We start from the raw sequence: 20,481 nt of genomic DNA, 5'->3' as shown, positions 1-20,481 counted from the left end.
GGAGCCCAGCTCCACTTCTTGGAGAGTTGCTGCTGCCCCAAGGGGGAGCCGTGTAGCCTGGGGGGTTGGATATTGCTGTGCCATGCGTGTGTGTCACTTTGGCCTGGCTGCAGCCGTCTCTGCAGAGTCCTGCATTTCCTTGGGTTTGCAGCCGTTCTGCACAGCGGCGGGTGTTCCTCACCCCGTTTTCTGCTCTCCTCCCCAGGACTCCACTGCACTACGCAGCTGCCAATGGCAGCTATCAGTGTACGGTGACACTGGTCACTGCCGGAGCCAGTATTAACGAGACGGACTGTAAAGGCTGCACTCCCTTACACTATGCTGCTGCTTCGGACACGTACAGGAGGTAGGACAGCCCTGAGGGACCTGCCTCCCATAGCAGCTGCTGCTGGATACCACAGGGCAGAGCGGTCCGTGGTACTTCCTGATTGGAGCGGGTACCCGGCAGTTCCCTGGTGCCCGCCAGCTGGGGGGAGGTGGTGCCTGGTGGCTTCTAAAGAGGAGGAGCATTGTAAGGGAAAGGAAGGATAGGCCAGTGCCTGTCTCTGGACTCCTGGGGTTTACTCCCAGCTCTGCTGGGTGATGACAAGTCACCTCCCCTCTAGGTGTGTGAAATAAGGATAATGCTGACCTGCCGCTGAGGAGGAGGCTTATTTAGGGTTTTCTCAGCTCTTGATCCTAAGATGGTAGAAACAAATCACTGATGAAGAACAAAGCCCCCTGCTTATGCTGCCGGGCCCGCGTGTTCCAGAATGCTCTTCTGCTACGAAGGCAGCAGGAAACTGGTCCAAAAGAACCGACGTTCAGCCTAGCGCGGCGGGGGCGGAACAGAGGCTCTTCCAGGGCTGTGCAGCTGCTGCTGCAGGGAGTGGGTCTGGACCTGGCTTTCCAAGAGCGGAAAGCGTCTGGGCGTTTGCAAGCTGGCTGGGGTCTCTCCAGCTTCCCCGTCCCCCTCGCTTGCTTTGTCTCATGGGCTTGCGATCTTTCAGAGCGGAGACTCATTCAGGAAACAGCCATGACACTGACGAGGAGCCACTGAAGGAGTCCAGAGTGAAGGAGGCATTCTTGTGAGTGGCCGATCTCAACCCCCTGCTCAGGGCTAACATTTGTCGTCCGTCCCGTCTCCCATGGCACTGGTGGAACCCCGCCATTTACCCCTTCCCCCACCTGCTCTCAGCTGAGAGGCACCCTCCAAGCCGGCGCGCTGGGGGCATCTCCAGCAGGCATTGGAGTGACTGACTTTTAATAAGGATCTGCCCTTGGATCAAAAGTGCCTTGAGGCAGATCCATCATGGGCACGGCGTTCTCATTGCCTTTAGCAGGAATTTCAGGGGGGGACACTGAGTCCTTTTCGCCCCCCGTGTGCTGGGCAGCGCGGATCTGGCGTTTGCACGGAATCTGTGCTGGCTGCTTACAGCTGGCCCAGCAGGCGCGTCCGGGGAACGCGTGTCTGACCACCGCCTCTCCCTGTGCTTGTTGCAGTTGTTTAGAGTTCTTACTGGATAACGGTGCGGACGCGTCGCTCCGGGACAAGCAGGGATACACCGCTGTCCACTATGCAGCTGCCTATGGCAACAGACAGAACCTCGAGCTGGTAAGCAGGCCGGGGTGGGGGGCAGTCGAAGCTGCCTGGTGCCCTTTGGTTTACAGGCGACTCGAGTGAGGAGTGCTCTCAGGGAGAGGTAGGGGGGGAGTTTCTGCTCAGCCTCCTCAGCTGAATCTGGGAGTATGGCAGAAGTCTTCTGGGGAGTGGCCAGGGCCGAGTGCTGCGGCCGAAGGTGTGGGGGGCAGAGCTGTGTGACGAGGAACGAAGGAACTGGGGTTATAATGTAGGTTTTAAAACCCTTTGGGCTCCTAATCCCCCTCCCTCGGATCTGGCTGAGGAGGGGAAGCCTGTGCTTGCCAGTTCCCCCAAAAAGATGAGATGGGAGCAGAGAGGAGACTTGGTGACTGGTGCACACAGACGTGCCCGGATCTCAGGCCAGCTCCCAAAGACAGGATGGTAACCTCAGCTGAGAAGCTGCAGGCCAGTGAGCGATGGGCACTGGGGTGCTGGGCGTCTCAGAAACACATGGAGATGCTCTCCTGGAAGACGGCTCCACTCCAGGGGACGTGGAAGCCATCGTCCTGTGGTGAAGAGCAGTGAGGCCATTTTTAAACACCCATGATGACGGAATCCATTTGAGGTGCACCAACGTGTGAGATGCGCAGGGCAAACGCCCTGCTACAAGGACTCGGACTCACATGTCTTGTGCGCTTGATCCTGATCTCGTTAGTGAAAGCAGTGGGGAGATCTACCCCATTAAAGGAATTTCTCCATTCCGGGTTCCAAGCATGTGGCTTTGGTGCTGTTGGGGGCTGGCTTCCAACATCCCAGGTGCTCCACACAGCAAGCTGCTGGCGTTGCCCGTGGTGGCCGGAACAGAGGAGCAGTACAACCCAAAGAGTTTACCGTGGCGTGTTTTGTTGCAGCTCCTGGAAATGTCTTTTAACTGCCTGGAGGACGTGGAAAGCACCATCCCAGTCAGCCCTTTGCACTTAGCTGTAAGTTTGTCTGTTGTTGACCTTTGACCCATGACCTGAGCTCAGGTGATCAGGGAAATACACTCGCTGTGTCTTAGACAGAGTTCAGCTGCCGGCTACACTGTCCTGACATCGCTGGTGAAGAAACAAGGTTGGCTTTGCTCCCAGTGATGCCACGTGCGTAATAGGGCTAACCCCATGGAAAGGGCTTGCTGCCTGATCATGGGGTGTCAGGCTCCAAAACAGTGGCTGCTGTCCCGTGGTTAAGCACAGATACTGTGCTCTGTGCTTTCCGAGACACGGACGAGGGGAGTTTGCAGTCTAGACCGACGTCAGCGGGTTGTATCCCCTTCTCCATTGTCTTGTGGGCAGCTGGGCAATGTCTCAATTTTTTTAAGCTTGGCTAATTTTTCAAGGTTTCTTCGTAAAGATTCAGGGCTTCAGGCCAGAAGAGACCATTAGATCATGTAGTCTGGCCCCCCACGGGCCGGAGAAATTAACCCCGTTACCCCTGTATTGAGCCCAATAATTCATGCTGTCAGGATGAATTTGTTTTGATCGTTTTCAAACGAGAATAGCCTGTTTCGAATTAGTAACTTGTGGCATTTACACAGCAGCAGCGGACAAGCTACACGCGAGGGAAACAAGGGCACGCGTCAGCCGGGCAGTCGTACGCTGCTGTGCCAGTCGCTGGGGCGAGGGGGGGAGGTATAAGCAATCTGGACAGCAGCGGGAGGAAAATGGGGTATTTCCCACTGTCCCTTCCAGAGCGTGCACCTTGGCAGTTCTGCAGGCACCGGCCAGGGGGGCGGAAGGGGGAGCGTGGTATCGAGAGAGCCTTCATTATAACGGTGGTAGAGAATTTTGACTGCCCCTTCCTCCTGGACAGCGTGTGTCCGGCTCCTTTCTAAGGGGACGTGCTCTGTGTTACCTGCAGGCCTATAACGGTCACTGTGAAGCCCTGAAGACACTAGCCGAAACCCTCGTGAACCTTGACGTGCGGGACCACAAAGGGCGGACGGCGCTGTACCTTGCCACGGAGAGGGGCTCCACGGAGTGCGTGGAGGTGCTCACCAGCCACGGCGCTTCCGCCCTCGTGAAGGAGAAGAAGAAGAAGTGGACGCCGCTCCATGCTGCAGGTGGGAGTGGAAAGGCACCTCTGCTGGGTTGGTCGGTGGATCGGGCACCACATTGCAGGGTTCTTTTCTGCAGAGTCAGCCCTTCAGAGCCCAGGCCTGCCCCTGCCTGACCCACAACAGACAGCCTGCTTGGCTCGGGGTGACTTAACATGGCTCCTTTTGAGGTCATGAAAAGGGATGTTGCAGGGTGACGGGCCCGTCAAGCAGGAGCAGGGTCCTGTGACCAATTCCCTGCTCCTCAGGAGGGCCTACAGGAGTACCTGGGCCTTATAAAAGAGGAAACTGTGGCAAAAGTCTGAGCTATAGAATCATAGAGTCATAGAAATGTTGGGCTGGAAGGGACCTCGAGAGGTCATAAAGTCCAGCCCCCTGCGCTGAGGCAGCACCAAGTAAATCTAGACCTGCCCTGACCACTGTTTGTGCCACCTGTGCTCAAAACCACCCCAGTGATGCGGATTTCACCATCTCCCCTGGAAGCCTGTTCCAGAGCTGAACTCCCCTTTTTCCTAACGTCACTCTAACCTAGATCTCCCTGGCTGCAGATGAAGCCCATTGCTTCTTGTCCTCCCGCCAGTGGACATGAGAACAATCAATCACCGTCCTCGTTATAACAGTCCTCAGCGTATTTGTAGACTGTTAACAGGTTCTCTCAAAGGATCTAACTTGCATCACGCCGGGGCATGAAAAAGCCCCCACCCCCCGGAGTGACGCAAGTTTCGCGCTGTCCACCAACATAGCTTACGCTTCTCGATGAAGTGGAGTGATCTTGCCAATGGGAGAGCGCTCTCCTGTCAGCATAGTGCGTCTTCCCCAGACACACTGCAGCGCTGTCATGTAGACTTCCCCTCAGTCGTCTTTTCTCAGAGCTAAACATCCCCAGGTTTAACCTTTCCTTGTGGATCTGGTTTTCTAAACCTTAAATCATTTTTGTTGCTCTCCTCTGGACTCTCTCTAGCTTGTCCACATCTTTCTTAGAGTGTGGTGCCCAGAGCAGGACACAGTACAGCTGAGATCTCACCAGTGCCGAGCACAGCAGGACAGTTACCACCTGTGTCTGACCTAAGACCCTCCTGTTAATACACCCTAGAATGAGATTAGTCTTTTTTCTCAGTTGCATCACATTGTTGACTCGTATTTAATTTGTGATCCCCTCTAACCCCCTGGTATTTTTCCGCCGCGCTCCGTCCTAGGCAGTCAGTTCCCATTTTGTATGTGTGCAACTGATTGTTCCTTCCCAAGTGTAATACTTTGCCCCTTGTCTTTACTGAATTTCATCTTGCTGATTTCAGACAAATTCTCCAATTGATCAGTCGTTTTGAATTCTAATCCTGTCCACCAAAGTGCTTCCAATCCCTCCCAGCTTGGTGTCACCCAGAAATTTTGTAAGCATGTTCTCCACTCTGTTGTCTAAGTCATTAATGAAAATATCGTCTCGTACCAGACCAGGAGTAACCGTCATGGGAAGCCACTAGAGACGCCTTTCTAGTTTGGCAGCGAACCATTGATAACTGCTCTCTGACTACAGTCTTTCAACTGGTTGTGCACCCACGTTATAGCAGTTTCAGTTAGATCACATCTCCCTAGTCTGCTTATGAGAGTGTCATGCGGGACTGTATCAAAAGCCCCACTAAAATCAAGGCCTGTCACATCTACTGCTTCCCCTAGGCCAGTAACATTGTGTATGTCTCTGTAACTCCTCCCTCCCTTGTGTCTCTCTCACAGCTGCCTATGGGAACACAGATTCCCTACACCTTCTGATCGACAACGGGGAGCGGGCAGATCTCACCGATGTTATGGACATCCATGGCCAGTGAGTCAATTCTTATTTCTCTGTAATATCGGTTGTCCGCATGAGGATATCCTTCCTTCCTGCCCCAGAGCAGTGTGTGACATGCCAAACGGCTGCATAGAACGATGCTGCTGCTCAGCAATGGTCCCCTGAGGATCTTCCCAAAGTGCTTTGCAAAGAATTAAACCTCCCTACACCCCCAGCCTATCTTACAGAAAGGGGAAACTGAGGCAAGGAAAAGGACTCATTCAAGGTCATGCAGCAAATCGGAGGCAGCGCTGGGAATAAAGCTCAGGACTCCCTGACTCCCAGTCCTCCTGCTCCAAGCCCTGCCTTTCCTGCTGTCACCCTAGGCAGCACTGACCTCCCAAAGCTGAGCAGAACCCAGCAGTCCTGACTCCCAGCCCCCCTGCGCTCTCATCCCTAGGCAGCACTGACCTCCCAGAGCTGGGAAGAACCCAGCCCCCCTGCGCTCTCAGCCCCCCTGCGCTCTCATCCCTAGGCAGCACTGACCTCCCAGAGCTGGGAAGAACCCAGGAGTCCTGACTCCCAGCCCCCCGGCGCTCTCATCCCTAGACAGCACTGACCTCCCAGAGCTGGGAAGAACCCAGGGGTCCTGACTCCCAGCCTCCCGGCGCTCTCATCCTTAGACAGCACTGACCTCCCAGAGCTGGGATAGATTCCAGGAGTTCTGTAAAATAGGGATTTAAACTTGCAAATGTTCACTGCCCTTCTCAAGCCAACATCCTTCTCCTGTGCTCCCCCAATCGCCCCGCAGAACCCCACTGATGCTGGCGATCATGAACGGCCACGTCGACTGCGTCCATCTCTTGCTGGAGAAGGGATCCACAGCAGATGCAGCAGACAGGAGAGGCAGGACTGCGCTGCATCGAGGGGTGAGTGAGCGTGATGGAGCTCAGCGCGGACCCTGGGGTTTCTCTCACTGGGTTTCCTGCAGGTCGCTTTGTTCTAGGAAGGGCTGGTGGCACCGACACTCTCCATTATAAGACCCTGTTTTCAGTTACTTATAACATTGCCCAACTTCAACCATTTGAGCTGAAATTTTGCATGCCAGGCGTCTGCCTCAGGCTGACTTTTTGGGGCAAATTTTAGCCAAAACAGTTCAGCCGCCTCTGAGACGAGGCAAAGGGACAATATTTTTTAAAATTCCGGCAACCTTTTCCTTGGAGAAACTCTAGCGCCCCCCAGCTGTGGAGCCAGGAGTTGAAATTCAGTGGGGTGCCTTTTGCTGTTCCTGTGCAAATCCAGCCACATTCGTTGTAACCCTACCGGCACTTGGCGTGTGGAGCGGTTTCCCGCTGGGCTGGAGGCACCGCTTCACAGCCGTGGCTGTTCTTTACCCGGCACAGGCGGTGACGGGGTGTGAGGACTGCCTGGGAGCCCTGCTGGATCACGATGCCTTTGTATTGTGTCGGGATTTCAAGGGTCGAACCCCGATCCATTTTGCGTCGGCGTGTGGGCATTCAGAAATCCTGAGGACCTTGCTGCAGGCAGCGCTCTCTACTGACCCTCTGGACTCCGTGGTCGATTACAGCGGCTACTCACCGATGCACTGGGCTTCGTACAGCGGTAAGAACCCAAGAGCCATGACGCCCCTCCGTCCTCTCTGCCTTATACCCACTGCAGACCAAGAGAGAGCTCAGCCAAAACAGCCCTTCCTCGTTCAGCACTAACGAGGCCATGGATAGAACACTGTGTTGTTCTGGGGGCCCTACTGTAAATAAGACACTGAGGCTCACAGAGCCTCCCCCTCGCTGGGTTGGGAGTGACAGGACGTCGTTGGCATCTGGCTGTTCAGGGTTTGACATGAAATCCTGGACGTCGGCGGCCAAGTATCCGCGACACGCAGGCCACCCCCTTGTGGCGTCCCCCAGCCCCTGTGTGTTGGCAAACTCAGCCAAGAGGCCAACGACGGGGGCAGAATTAGGGCTTGTCTACACTTGAAATGCTACAGTACCACCATGGTAGCGTGTTGGTGTAGACCCTACCTACACCCCCGGGAGGCTAGTCAGTCCACCTCCCCGACAGGCGGTAGCGAGGCCGGTGGAAGACACGGGGCTGTCTACATCAGCTGACCTACGTTGCTCAGGGATGTGAATTTCTCATGCTCCGTAGCAACATAGCTGGGTTGACCTAGTGTAGACCAGGTCTTCGAAATGTCTGAAAATGCAGCAGGGTTTTACTGTTAGACAAGCCAGGGGACCGATCTCTCTCTGGCCGAGAAGAGAAGCCGAGGGTTTGCCCGGCTAGCAGAGCTGGCATTGTCTCCTTGTCATACTGCACCAGGCTGTTTGTGTCCAGTCCGGTATCCTGCTGCCAAGTCTTCATGTTTCAGACGAATGGCGCTCGCTTGCCTTCCCCTCCTCTAAATAATGCACCGGGCCGGCTTGATCTCACGCCACGGGAGACTGCAAGAAACTTCTTCCTGCTTCGCCCATGATGGCTTCCCTGGGCCTTGGAAGGAGCTAAGGGCTGGTCGGGGCATTTGTTCCATTCAGGTCTTCCCCCCTCCGGTGTCAGTCTCCCAGGCCTGAGAGGTGATTGCCAGGACACTGCTCAGCTCACAGCTCCCCTGTCCTTTCTCCCTCTTTGCAGGACATGAAGATTGTCTTGAATTGTTACTTGAACACAATCCATTTGTGTACCTAGAAGGAAACCCCTTTACTCCATTGCACTGTGCAGTGTAAGTAGCCACCGGCCCGGAGCCGGCTTCTTCTGCATCCTGGTTCGGAACAGTGTGCGAGAGCGCGCGCACTGCAGGGCAGGGGCGGACGTGTGCTCTCGGAGCGACAGGCTGGGCTCCAGCTCCTTGTTATCCCAAGGGCTCTCGACCCCATGGGGCTGCAGAGATTGACGGTTCTACCACGCCCTCCCTGCTGCGTTGGCCTCAGAATCCAGTCACCGGACTCGTCCCCTCCGGGTCCCTTCTGGGGCTGTGGTCAGTGTGAACCACTAGAGGGTGCATCGGAGCCAGGCAGCCAGGGTCCTGCCATCAGCATGGGGGTAGTTCAGAGATTTATTCACTTCCTAGCCAGCTGGGCTAAGCAGGCAATCACCCTGGAGCCCATTCAGCTGGCCAGGCAATCACCCTGGAGCCCATTCAGCTGGCCTGCGGCTCTTTGGCCCGGGGCAGCAAAGGATTGAGCTAAGCCATTGCCTGGCACGTGGACAGCTCGGCCCAGCCTTGGTTTTCATTTTCCTTCTTGTCACCCCTGCAGAATTAACAGCCAGGAAGGCACTGCTGAAATGCTGGTGGAAGCATTGGGTGCCAAGATTGTTAATAGCAGAGATGCCAAAGGAAGGTGAGCGGCGTCTTTTAATCTCGTGGCTCGGTCTCTCCCGGCATTCAGAGGAGCCTGGGGGATGCCAAAGGGCGACGTAGGCTCCCGCTCGATTGCGTCTGTGCTCCGATCCCATTGGCTCTCACTAGCCGAGCGAAGTGCGTACTGGGAAACCTCCCAGGGGCACCCACAAAGTGGTGCCGACCCTCTGCCCCCCGAGTTACTCCTGACCCAGATGTAGTGCCGGGGCGCTGTGCTGCTGCTGATGCCGTGGGTCACAGCAGGTGTGAAAGCAAGGTCCTGGCAGCTTGGGGTGATGATAGGAAGGTCCCCTGGCACTCTGTATGGGTCAGACTCACCCCAAATTCCATCTTGGGTAACTACATCTGATTCCCTGGGATCTCAGCTGCATACAGCGTTTGGTTTTACTTCCTGTCCTAAATGGTCACGGAGTGGCAGTGCACGCCTGCTGCGTCCCGCCCCCTCCTGCTGTGTGTGTCTCGAGTCAGCAGGAGACTCCTGGAAATTAAGACAAACCCTCCTTGCCCTATGCTGGGTGGTCATGGAGAGCAACTGATCACCCCAATACCAGGGCTTAGGGGTCTGACATGTGTCTGGGTCCTTGGGAATGAAAGGCACCAGTGTTGGCCATCACTGGGGTGATGTCTCTGACGGGGGTCCTCAACCAGGCTTCCCCCTGGAGTCCTGGGAGTGTCCCCCTGGAGTCCTGGTAGAGTTTTGCTAGTGCGGATGTGGTGGGGTCTCCCCTCACGCCCTCCCCTCTCCTTCCAGGACACCCCTTCACGCTGCTGCCTTTGCAGACAACATCCACGGTTTACAGCTGCTGCTGCGTCACCAGGCTGAGGTAGACACGACTGACCAGTTGGGAAGGACCCCTCTCATGATGGCTGCTGAGAACGGGCAGACCGCAGCAGTCGGTGCGTAGCAACCCAGCGCTTACTTCCTTGGCCTGCCTCTGGCTCCTCCCTTTTGTTCACCCCGGTAGATCCTCCCCCCGCCCCCGAATAGCATTTAATTCCGAGGGGCCCCGAAGATCCAAGGCTGGGCCGTGGTGGCGGGATGGAATTGACAGTCGGGTGGGCGGCTCTAGGCTGGCAGTTGCTCAGTGGCAGGCTGGGGTGTCGTAATCAGAAACCCGCAGTGTTCTGAGTGTTCACACGCACCCAGTCGGGTACGGTGCCGTTCCGCAGCTAGCGGACGTGCTGTTCCTGCTGCCTTATCCCTGAGCTACGGGAGTCGGGGCTGCGTGGGCCTGACGCCGTTTGCCTCTCTTGCTTGTAGAGTTCCTGCTGTATAGAGCGAAAGCAGATTTAACTGTGCTGGACGTCAACAAGAACACAGCTCTTCACCTGGCCTGCAGCAAGGTATGGGATTGACCCTTCTCTTAAACAGTCACGTTCACCAAGACCTTCAATCCGTGAGCCTCAAAACATCAGAGCGTGCTTATCTGTGCCCTGCTGGTGAGACGAGATTGCACCCCCAGGCCGTGTCTACACAGGCATTTGCACAGGTTGAACGAAGCCAGTGTCCACCAGTGTGGACACTCTTGTGTCAATGTCAGTGGCTTATTTTGGTTGATCTTAAATCTGTTTTTAATCAACTTAACCTAAACGGAAATAAGGGTTTGTCTACAGGGGGAGTTATTCCTGATTAACTCCTTCTGGGGACGCTCTTATTCTGGAATGAATGCACCTTATTACAAATAAGGTTTAATCCACTTTGGTAGTGGTGGGAACGGGAGCTTCCAGATCCGTGTCTCGAATGCAAACAAACCAAAAAAGGGGCACAGTTTGTACCACAGAACGGGGGTTATTCTCAGAGCCCTGAACAGAAAAATTGGATAGGAGGAGGGAGTAGAGAACAGAGTCCTAAACTAGAGATTAGAAAGCCCACTAGTCTGTGCATTTCCCCGTGCAAACATGGGTCAGCGTGGCAGCGTATTGAAACAGGACCGTTCCTCTGCAAAGCACGAGCCAGGTGAGAACGCCATTTGCAGAGACACCTGCGTTCTCCCTCCCCACCTTATATGCCTTAATTTTAAACTGTTCGGTTTTCTTGCCAGGGTCATGAAAAGTGTGCCTTGTTGATCCTGGGGGAAACCCAAGACCTTGGCCTTATCAATGCAACTAACAGTGCTCTGCAGATGTGAGTATGCGACCAGCTGGTATGAATGGGGGAAAGGATATTGGGGGGTTTGGTTTTGCCGGGTGGCTGTAAATGTTTGGAGGCGTGAGGGAAAGGGGAAGCCAGGTGGTTGTGGGTGAGCCCAGGCGGAGGGGCAATCCCTGGGCCGCAGTCCTAGGTGGAAGAATCACACGTTCACACACAGTAAAGAGCCCTTTGCGATATGGATGTTTTCCCCCCTCTTAGCCCTGGAGAATCTCAGTCCAAAGGGAGACTATCCTAGCGTGCGTAGCGTGCAGTCCTTTGCAATAACCTCTCGCGTCCTGGGAGTTCAAGGGAGGTAGATTAGGCCGTAAGATGCTGCTCTGTCTTGAAGCTGTCCAAGGGCTTTCGCTGATTTGCACAACTCACAGCCACCTGCCTCTTTCATGCAGAGGTGGGACCCACCAAGACCATTCCCAGCATGCGCTGTGCCAGGACGGCTCTCAGCAAGGTCAGAGCATTGCCTGCTGGGACTTGGGATCTCCATGGCCACACTTCTGCAGAATGCCTTTGTCTCCCTGCCTCCTCCCGTGGGTCAGCCTTCCCTAGGCCCTAGCTTCAGTCGTGGGCCCTTCTGTGTGTTGAGTTTGTGTTGCTCTCCAGTCCAGAGCTAGTTGGCTGTCTCCCCAGCCGATCAGAAAGCTCTGGCAGGGTGCGGAGAGGAAGCCGCATGCCGCTGATGAGGGTTGCGCTGAATTGGAAGTGCGTCGGGGAGACTGCTCCAGGCGGAAAAGGCAGCCGAGTTGGTTCGGTAACGCGTTCCCTTTCCCTGTTGCCTGCAGGCCGCTTCATATTGCAGCTCGGAATGGGCTAGCCTCTGTTGTCCAGGCCTTGCTCAGCAGAGGTGCCACTGTACTTGCTGTGGATGAAGAAGGTGCGTATGCCTCACAGCTGGGATCTCTGGCGGATGGGCGGGGTCAGGTACAACGTAGTCTCTACGTGGCATCTTTTGGGGCAGGGGGGGCTGGTTGGGGTTCTCACCTGCACCGTGACTGGGATTATTTCCTCACCCCCTGTACTGAACGTGGTTATGCTCTCGTGCTGGGTTTGCTGTGGGCGACGCGGGAGCAGCCCTTGTGGTGGTAATGCCGGGATCCTCGTAGCCTGGCGAAGACACGTCCAAGCTCCACATCCCAGTGGGGCAGCAGGTGGTGGTAACGTGGCTTTCGCCCCATGTGTCATCCTCTGGGTCACCTGGCCAGCTGGGGCCACGCGTGAAAGCTCAGAGCTGGGATGAGGATAAAGAAGCTATTTCCTCATTCGCACGGCTGTAGAATCTGCGTATTGGGGGATCAGCGGGTTTTCTCTCTGCTTCGATCCTGAAAGTATTCGCAGCGCATCCTTCTCGCTACTGGAGGAAGGGTTTCTGGGCCTGCCAAATAGGACCCAGTTGCTTTCGTTTTTCCCCCACTTAAATTCTGGCCTGGTTTTAGCAACTGCTAAAAGCCTCAAGAACAGCCAGAGCCCCAAAGCAATAACGTGAATTTCTGGGATCCCAGTTTTCAAATAAAGCCCCACACTCCAGTGCTAGCTCCTCTGCTCAGGGAATAAAAACTGCCTTGGGTGAAAAGATTGAATCCACAGCTCTGGACACGTTTAAAACACAATTAAAAAAACTGTTGAGCAGTTGCCTTTCTCCAAGACCACAAATGACTAACCCCACTGCGGCCCTGCCCAGAGCAGCCCAGGAAAATAGTTGACGGGTTTTGCACAAGGTCCGAAGACTCCTGCCAAGGGGAGGGAGTGAAACCCAGTGAGCAAACACCCCTTTTCTAAACCAGCAGGCTCCAGTCAGACCCCTGCACTGGTCCCAGTTGCCTAGTCTGGGATGGGGAGAGTGAAAAGCTGCCCCCATGCAATGCTCCCGCATCAGGCGCTGTCCATTTACCTGCATGTCGTGGGCCCTGTCGCCATGGTATCTGAGTGCCCCAGAGTTTTTAATGCCTTTCTCTGAGTGCGCTGCTGTGAGGCCGGGCAGGGATCCCCACTGGGGAGCTGCGGCATAGAGAAGTTAAGTGACTTGCCCGCGGGGTCTCCCAGGGAGTCTGTGGCGGAGCGTGGCATTGACCCCCCAAGTCACAGGCTAATGCCCTATTGCTGGACAATACTTCCCCTTGGGGCGGGGGCGAGCCTTGTCCTGCTGCTCAATGCGGCAGTGTCCCAGGGCTCCTTTGACGCGTGCAGCTGGCTTGACGGCTTCACTAGCGCTGCCTCGCGGCTTCGTTGCAGGTCACACCCCAGCCTTGGCTTGCGCCCCCAACAAGGATGTTGCAGACTGCCTGGCACTTATCCTCTCCACCATGAAGCCTTTTCCACCTAAAGACGCCATCAGCCCTTTCAGCTTCAACCTCCTCAAGAACTGCGGCATTGCAGCCAAAACAGCGGCCTGCGGGGCCCTGCCCAACGGCAGCACGTGCCCGTACACCACGGACCGGCACAATGCTATCGGCTTAGACGGCTGTTACTCGGAGTAGCTTAAACCATGGGTATCTAATATCTTATTCTATTTATTTAGAAATTCTATAAATATAGGGCACTTTAAAGGAGAACAAGACTGGACAGGCCTTCACACAGGGCTTGGCAACCGATGTTAGAGCTTCCTCTTCTGCCTAGGCCCTCACTCGGTTGCCAGCAGCTAATTGACTTAATGAGCAGCTGGCAAAGAGCCTTTCCTCTCCCCGTGTTCCGTGCAGGCGAACCCCTCCTGGAGCCCCGGCTGGGAAAAGCAGCCCCGCTGCATTAGCACAGCTGGTCCCAGGCACGGGCCAGGGAATGTTTCAGGTTTTCTGAAAAAGGGACTTTCTGATTTCTAACTTCCGGTTTCTCCCCGTTGGGAAGCTCCTTAGGAGGGCAGCCCTGCTTGGTTCTTCTGCAGTGCACTCCTCCCGTCACCACACCCAAACCGTCTCTTGGTGACCGCCGAGCTCTGAGGCGGCAGCGATCAATCAGCCGTAGAGGGCTGCTCATTGCTAGGAGGGCTTCTCCACCACTAGGAATTGGATTGCCAATTCCTTTCGCCCAGTAGCTGGGAAGAACGTTTGGTCCCTCCCAGCCCTGAGGTTGGATTGACTTTGGAGCCAGTTTTGTTTCAAATCCTCCACCTGGAACTTCCCTTTCTGCCTCTAACCCTCCGCTTTCCTTTCAGTTCCCCTCCCGTGCGCCCGACTCTGCAGCGTGCCGGCTCTGTTCATTCCACAGTTGCCCCGTCTGGCCAGAAAGCGGAAACTTGAACTTGGTGGGAGGGGATTAGACAAGCGAGCGACTGCTCAGTGGTGGGCATTAGCACCTGGGCAAGTGCCACTGTAACTGCTCCTTCATCTGAATCGTTTTGTTTTCATGCTCATCCTTTGATTCCAATAAGAACACTTGAATCCCGAACTACTGTACCCAGGATATTGAGATAACCTCTGGCAGCTCTCACTCCTTCATATGCAAAAACGGGTGCTACTGTCCATCCGCCGCGGTCTGCTCCGAGCCCCACGTTTGCACTGCTGGAATATTCCCTCCCCACACCAGGCACTTTAGGGATTCTAATTTTTTTCTTCTTTGGATCCTGAGAGGCGATTCCTTCTTAAGTTTTGTTCCTCTCCGTATTGCGCGGCCATTCCCATGTGAGAGTACGTCAGTGTTGCTTTTTAACATTTATTTATAACGAAATGAGCTTTTACGTTTTAAAAAAAAACACACACAAAAAAATTCTGAAAGTTTTAACCTTTTAAGGAAAAAAATGCACTTCAAAGTCCTCATTCACAACCCTAAGTCTGTATTTATTTTTCTAACGTGGCATCTTGGCAGGTTTTATTAGCGTGTGTGTATGTGGGATTGGTGTTTTCATTTTAGTGTTGTTGGTTTTTTTTTATTTTAAAAATCCTATTTATAATGCATGTTTTAAACATTCAAGAATGTGCACTACTTTTTTTTTTAATTACTGTAACAGTATCGTGCAAAAAAAAAAAAAAAAACCCCACAAAAAACCTTTCACCATATCGCAAGTCTGTTTGAAGCCAAAGACTGGGATGTTAGCGATCAGAGCGGGTCAACAGGGCAAAAACATTTGATGTACGATCTTTTCCACTGATTCTCTTTCCTTTTGCAGCCCTGGGGGTGGGATAACCTCCTGGTTCTCAGACTATAGTCAGTGACGCGTGCACGCGTTGAAAGAAATATTTTGAGAACCAAGCCTTGGGCTGGGGCCAGGGGGACGTCCAGGAACGGATCTCTCTCCTTTTCATTCAGCAGAGCATCGGCGCTAGTCACTTTCTCTTCTTGGTCAGTAAGACTGTTACAGGAAATGGGTGAGCCGTAAGTGTTGGCTGTCCTGCCTAAGTTACATCTATTACAAAAATCAGCATTTCTTGGATCAAAATAGCATATTTTTAAATGAAGGTGAATTCTGGTTTTCTTTTTGGTTTTTTTTTTTTTGGCCAGACATTTACGTTACGTGAAATGGGCATTGCAACGAATTGCTGTTTCCCGCAGGCAATGACAGACCGCCCCCTTTCCAAAAGAGCACCAAATAGGGAGCGGAGAGACGGGATGCTGGCCGTAGCTGCATGCTGGCAGCCGGCAGAGAGAGGTGCTTTATCCGGGCAGGAGTAGAGTCTGGAATAGCGAGCAGCTCCTGTTGCACTGTTAGTTTCTTTTACCAAAGTTTAACTCTTAGAACCAAATGTGAAGTTACAGTCTTGGCCTTTGGGTGGTCAGCGCATCTTCCTTTCATTTCACGGAAGGGTTTCACCCGGAGAGTAGCAGAGACTTGGGTGGCATTTCTGTTTGTTTTTCCTCTTGAAAGTCGTCTTTTTTTATCCTCACTGCACCAGCTGAGCTTGGTCTCCCTTAGCGTTACCATCCGACACTCCAGCTCAGCAAAACTCTTGAAACAGGGACTGCCGAGGGAACGCTCCGTGTGTAGAAAGTAGCCAGTTCTGGTCTTCAGAGAGGGCCTAAAATCCTCCGATGGGGAAGGAAGAAAAGGCAGAGAGCCAGCTTGTTTCCCTCAATGTCAATAAAACCTTCCTTGCTGGTGTCTCTGATAGTCTAGAAATCCAACGCACAAGAGCAGAGTGAGGATTTCTCTCCACCCACTGGATGCTGGACCATTCTGTGACCAGTCCTTTCTTCCCCTTCTGAAACGTGTTACAAAAGGCTCAGTTCTTAGGTACGTTGCGGCAAGATCAATTCCCCCCTCGCCTCCACCCTCAGCACTAAAGTTCTCTACCTTGATAGCAAGTGTTACCTTTCTACACCGAATACCTCAGTTCGGAATCAAACCACACAAAACTTGAATGAAAGATCCTCTTGGAAGATCGTTTTCAGTATTCTGCAGAGGGAGAACTGGAAAAAAAAACAAACGAAACGACTTGTTTACATTATTGTTGAGTTCGGGTACTTGCCTCTTGCAATGCTTTCTCTTTTCATTTTTTAAATACTGAATTCAGGCACTGCCTAGTTCTCAGCCTTCAAATAAGCCCCTGTAACATTTCCTGTAACGGGGCAGGAATATGGGTCCAAAGTCAAGATTTGTCCTCTCTCTCCCCGCCCCTCCCCGGGCAAATGTCCTTCTCTTGCTGTGCGGCAGCAGGCCTGAGCATTCAGAAGCGTATCAGAGCACTACACTGAGAAAGCTGTGCAGGTCTGGAAGCCTTGGCTTCCCTTATCTTTGTCCTTTTCCTGGGGGTTTGAAGGAACAGTGACAGAATTGCTGGGGTGAGTCACAGAGACCTGGCACATTTAGGGCACGGGAGAATTCCTTTAACAGCTCAGTAGTTTTGAGTGAAATCCTCGCCCTGTTGAAGTAAATGGCCAAGTTCCTGTTGACTCCAAGACTTGGGTTTCACCCTCGTGTGCGCATGTACAGCAGAGGGCAAGACCCACGTCCGTGCAGCACTGGGATAATTTTAATGCCATCTTACTTTAATTTTAATTAAATATCACGGGGAGGATTTCAAAATCATTTCAAACAAGGGCAGCTGTTTTCCCCTCTTCCGGGCAAGGGAATATCTTAGCATAGTGTTTGGAGCGTGCTTCTTTTTTTAGTATAGTGGCATTAAGCTTTTTTTTTTTTTTTTTAATTAAGAGGAAAAAAATGGCCTTTGGTTTGCCTTGTTTTCATGCTGTAATGCGTTACCTCTTCACTTGACATGGTAAAGACTAAACTCTGACAAGACAATCAATGTGATCTCTCTAAGGGCTTCAGCATGTCTTCGCTCCGCTGCAGCGTACTTTTTAATTTAATTTTATTTGCTCTTAGTACGTTTTTGGGGATTATTTTTACTCCTCCCCTTGTGTCTTTTTTTTTAAATAATAATAATAATAATAATACCGGAGCGGAAAACCATTCCAGCAGTGCATCCGCGGGGGGGCTGGGGGGGGTGGAAATTGGCCATTTCTACCGCAGGCGCTAGTCTTGTTCTCCTTTAACGCTGTAATGTAAACATTTGACAGCACAGCTTGACAATTTAAGTAATAATCAAAGTGTTTGGTAATAATGCATTATTTTGCTAAACGAGATTTGTGATGGTTTCCCTAGTGCATTGTAAAGAGGGTCGGAGGGAAACTTCCGCTCGTGGGCCCCCCCCCCCGTCCCCCAACTTTGTGTCTCTCGACACCTCATTGGCATCGGCATAAGAACGTTACGTGTTTTGTGTGTGGCGGCAGGGGGGCCTTCTCTAACCCTTCCTGCACACAGACCTTTATGCCAAAGTCAGACCATTCCTGCTTGTCGTTCTGTTAGGCTCTGTGCATAGATTTGGCGTAGAGTGAACCTTTTCCGCTCCCCCCAGTGCCACTTCATTTTTAAAAACGAAACGGGTGTGGAATTGCCCCCTCCCCTCCCAGAAAAGGAAGTTTCTCTCCAAGCCCTCGCTTCACAGCACTTGCTTCAAGCACTTTTGTTAAAACCTGAGAGTCTGGTTTCTCTTTAGTGACCCACAGGATAGAGAGCAGCGGGGAGGGGGGGCGGGAGGGGCGAGAGATGAGTGTCTGGGGGGGTTCTATTTTAATGTTGAAAGTTTCCGTTTCTAGGGAATGAATGAACAAAGGGAAGTTGCTTTTAAAAAAAAAAAAAAACAGCACAAATGCATTTCAACTCAAAAGATGTATTTGCACTGCCATTGTTAGACACGCTGCCAGACAGGCAGCTCAACTGAGCCATATAACTGCTGACAAACACTGAATGTAACGTCCTTGACCAGGGCTGTCCTGGGAAGCTAGGAATTGGCTTTATTCTCGATGAGCACTTCCATGAATTCAAAAATAACCTGAGGAGGATGATACCGTCGTCACTTTTGTTTAGGTTCCCGAGTCACAGCAGATTAGAGGCTTCTCTGGTTTTGGTTTTTTCCCCTGTAACAGTCTGATTTTCTCCCCCTTGTCCTACAAGGAGGGAGAGTGGGTGGTCAGTCCCAGATCTGCACATCCCAGCCGCTGAGCTCGGGAGGTAGCACTAAAAACACAGCTCCGAAGGGGAACGAGTAAGCTTTATTTCCCAGGACGCTCCCAGCGCTTACGTGGCTTCTGTCCGGACAACGGACCTGTGTCGTTTTTCTGAGCGTATCAGATTATAAGTATTAGTAAAACAAAAATAAAAATCAACCTTTTTTTTTTTTTTTTTGGTTAGGTGGGAGCAGCAGGGGTGGGGAACAGCACTGAGATCTCCCCAATCTCTTGTCCCACCCCATCAAAAAAATAAAATAAAATAAAAAGGATCAACTTCCATCTCAAGATTTCCTCTTGCACTTCAACCCTAATTAGGAGGAGTGTTTCCTCCTCACCAAAAGGCTCCATGCCACAGGGACCAGAAAGGGGGGGGGCGGAATTTGTGTGATTCCCCCCCCCTTCCACACCCCCAGTTGTGAATGTCAAAGGTCTTTTCTGTTCCATTCACACTGTAAGCCCTGCTCTCACCTTTGCCTTCAGTAAGAAACCAAAGGAAAAACCCAACCCTCCATTTGAGATCACGGGCGTGAAAACGTGGACCGTTCGGGTTCGGGGCTTTGCGGCTGCAAAAAGCCGTTTGAACCTCTTCTCCTGGCTGGGGTCAGCAGCACTGGGGGTGTATTGAAAATCTGAAACTGCCAGCAGGAGAGTAAAAACTGGACACGGTTTTTTGTTTGTTTTTTGGGGAGGGGGGAGGGGGGGCGGCGTGATGTGAAATTTTTCAGCTGAAGCAAGAGGGGGAGACAACCGGGAGAAAAGGAACTCTTTGAAATTTAGAGCGATGGCTCCATTTGGATCATGAATATTTAGTCAGACTTAGAGTCCTTAAAGATACAATGTGAAACAAACCAACTAGAATCCGAAGGGGGGGGGAGGGGGGAATACACCTTTAAGGACTTTTAAGGCATCTGTAGCAAGCTCTCAGTGTCTTTACAATATCCTGTGTGTAAATGCTGCACCTCTGTATATTATGCACATAAAGCATTTCTTTGAATAAGATAGGACAGACCTCATCACCAGTCAGGTATAAACAACACTTCCTCTTCTGTGTCTTGGTTTTCCAGCGCATGTGTGTGTTTGCGTGTGTGTGTGTGTGTTGCGTGTGCGTCTTTTCCAGTTCACTTCCGATGCAAAGGAGAAAGGGGGGGAGGAAAATAGCCTTACTAAATCCAATCTTAACTATTGTTCGTCAGCTTGAAACGAATAAAGCAAATGCATGGACCCCTGAGCCTCAGGGGCCACAGTGGTTTTAAGAATCGGTGCAATTTCACCTGTGCTGGGCCTTTATAAAGCACTTGATCAGAACCAAACCGTAACACTCTCTCTGTTAGATGTGTAACGACAGGAGCAGGAGGAGCTGTCTTAAGGCCGCCCTGCCAGCCTGCTTCCAATCTGTGCTCTCAAAGAGCAGAGGACACAACTAGTTCTTCATGGATAGATCAAAATTGCAGTTTCTTTGGTGCTCTGCACTCGGTCTCTGTGGGGCTACGGTGTTTCTGGGATCCCCGTTCGGTGGATGGGGGGCTTTCCTGGCCTTTGCCTGCGTAGGCCGTCTGTGTGTGGTTAGCGATGGTTGGCAGAGGCCCGGGACTCGTCCGAACGCGGTAAAGGTGTGGGCTGTAGCATGTCCTGTCTTCTCGTGCCCAGGGCCCCTTCCTCTTCCCGTGAGGTGCTACACGACTATTCTAGCTCAAGGAGGAAATCTCTGGTGCGGGTCGTTCATTGAGCCAAGGCAGCAAAAATGCTGCCAAGAGAGTGAAGCTGCTTAAAGTGGGAGAGAACAAGAGGTTTCTTGGGCTACTTGCAAAGGAGAGGTACCTTTAAATCCAGTTTACCTTCCCGGGCAAAGCTGTCTCCTCTCCCCTTCCCAAGAGAGAGGCTGTTGTGTTCTGCTGCCTTTGCTCCTGGGAGGTAGGTGGCCCTGGAGCACAGACCTTTCAGAGGAGAGGTCTCCTTTGAGTCCTCGGCCAGGCGGCCAGGCAAGTACACCAGATCGGGTGTCGAGAGCAGCTATTCCTTAGGAGCTGGGTTGAACGTCTCCCTTAGAACGGAATGGGTCCAGAAACCACCCCAGCCCTTCTCTGGCTCTCGCACTGTGGGACCC

General features: G+C 52.7%; 1 protein-coding gene across 1 annotated transcript in view; it reads left to right on the top strand.

Annotated features, from left to right (window-relative positions):
- ANKRD52 (ankyrin repeat domain 52) overlaps positions 1–18,656 on the top strand; it is a 41,067-nt gene extending 22,411 nt beyond the window's left edge. The window contains exons 14-28 of the mRNA XM_044995451.1: positions 206–346; positions 990–1,067; positions 1,483–1,594; positions 2,473–2,544; positions 3,461–3,662; positions 5,385–5,472; positions 6,230–6,347; positions 6,822–7,041; positions 8,068–8,155; positions 8,691–8,774; positions 9,546–9,691; positions 10,056–10,138; positions 10,837–10,919; positions 11,723–11,814; positions 13,170–18,656. Of these exons, the coding sequence (XP_044851386.1) occupies positions 206–346; positions 990–1,067; positions 1,483–1,594; positions 2,473–2,544; positions 3,461–3,662; positions 5,385–5,472; positions 6,230–6,347; positions 6,822–7,041; positions 8,068–8,155; positions 8,691–8,774; positions 9,546–9,691; positions 10,056–10,138; positions 10,837–10,919; positions 11,723–11,814; positions 13,170–13,414 (1,852 nt within the window). The 3' untranslated portion in view covers positions 13,415–18,656. The remainder of the gene's footprint in view (positions 1–205; positions 347–989; positions 1,068–1,482; positions 1,595–2,472; positions 2,545–3,460; positions 3,663–5,384; positions 5,473–6,229; positions 6,348–6,821; positions 7,042–8,067; positions 8,156–8,690; positions 8,775–9,545; positions 9,692–10,055; positions 10,139–10,836; positions 10,920–11,722; positions 11,815–13,169) is intronic.
- Positions 18,657–20,481: the final 1,825 nt, after the last annotated feature.

The sequence above is a fragment of the Mauremys mutica genome, chromosome 20, assembly GCF_020497125.1.
Source record: "Mauremys mutica isolate MM-2020 ecotype Southern chromosome 20, ASM2049712v1, whole genome shotgun sequence".
NCBI lineage: Eukaryota > Metazoa > Chordata > Testudines > Geoemydidae > Mauremys > Mauremys mutica.
Note: the sequence above shows the minus strand (reverse complement) of the source record. Positions and strands in the feature narration are given on the sequence as shown.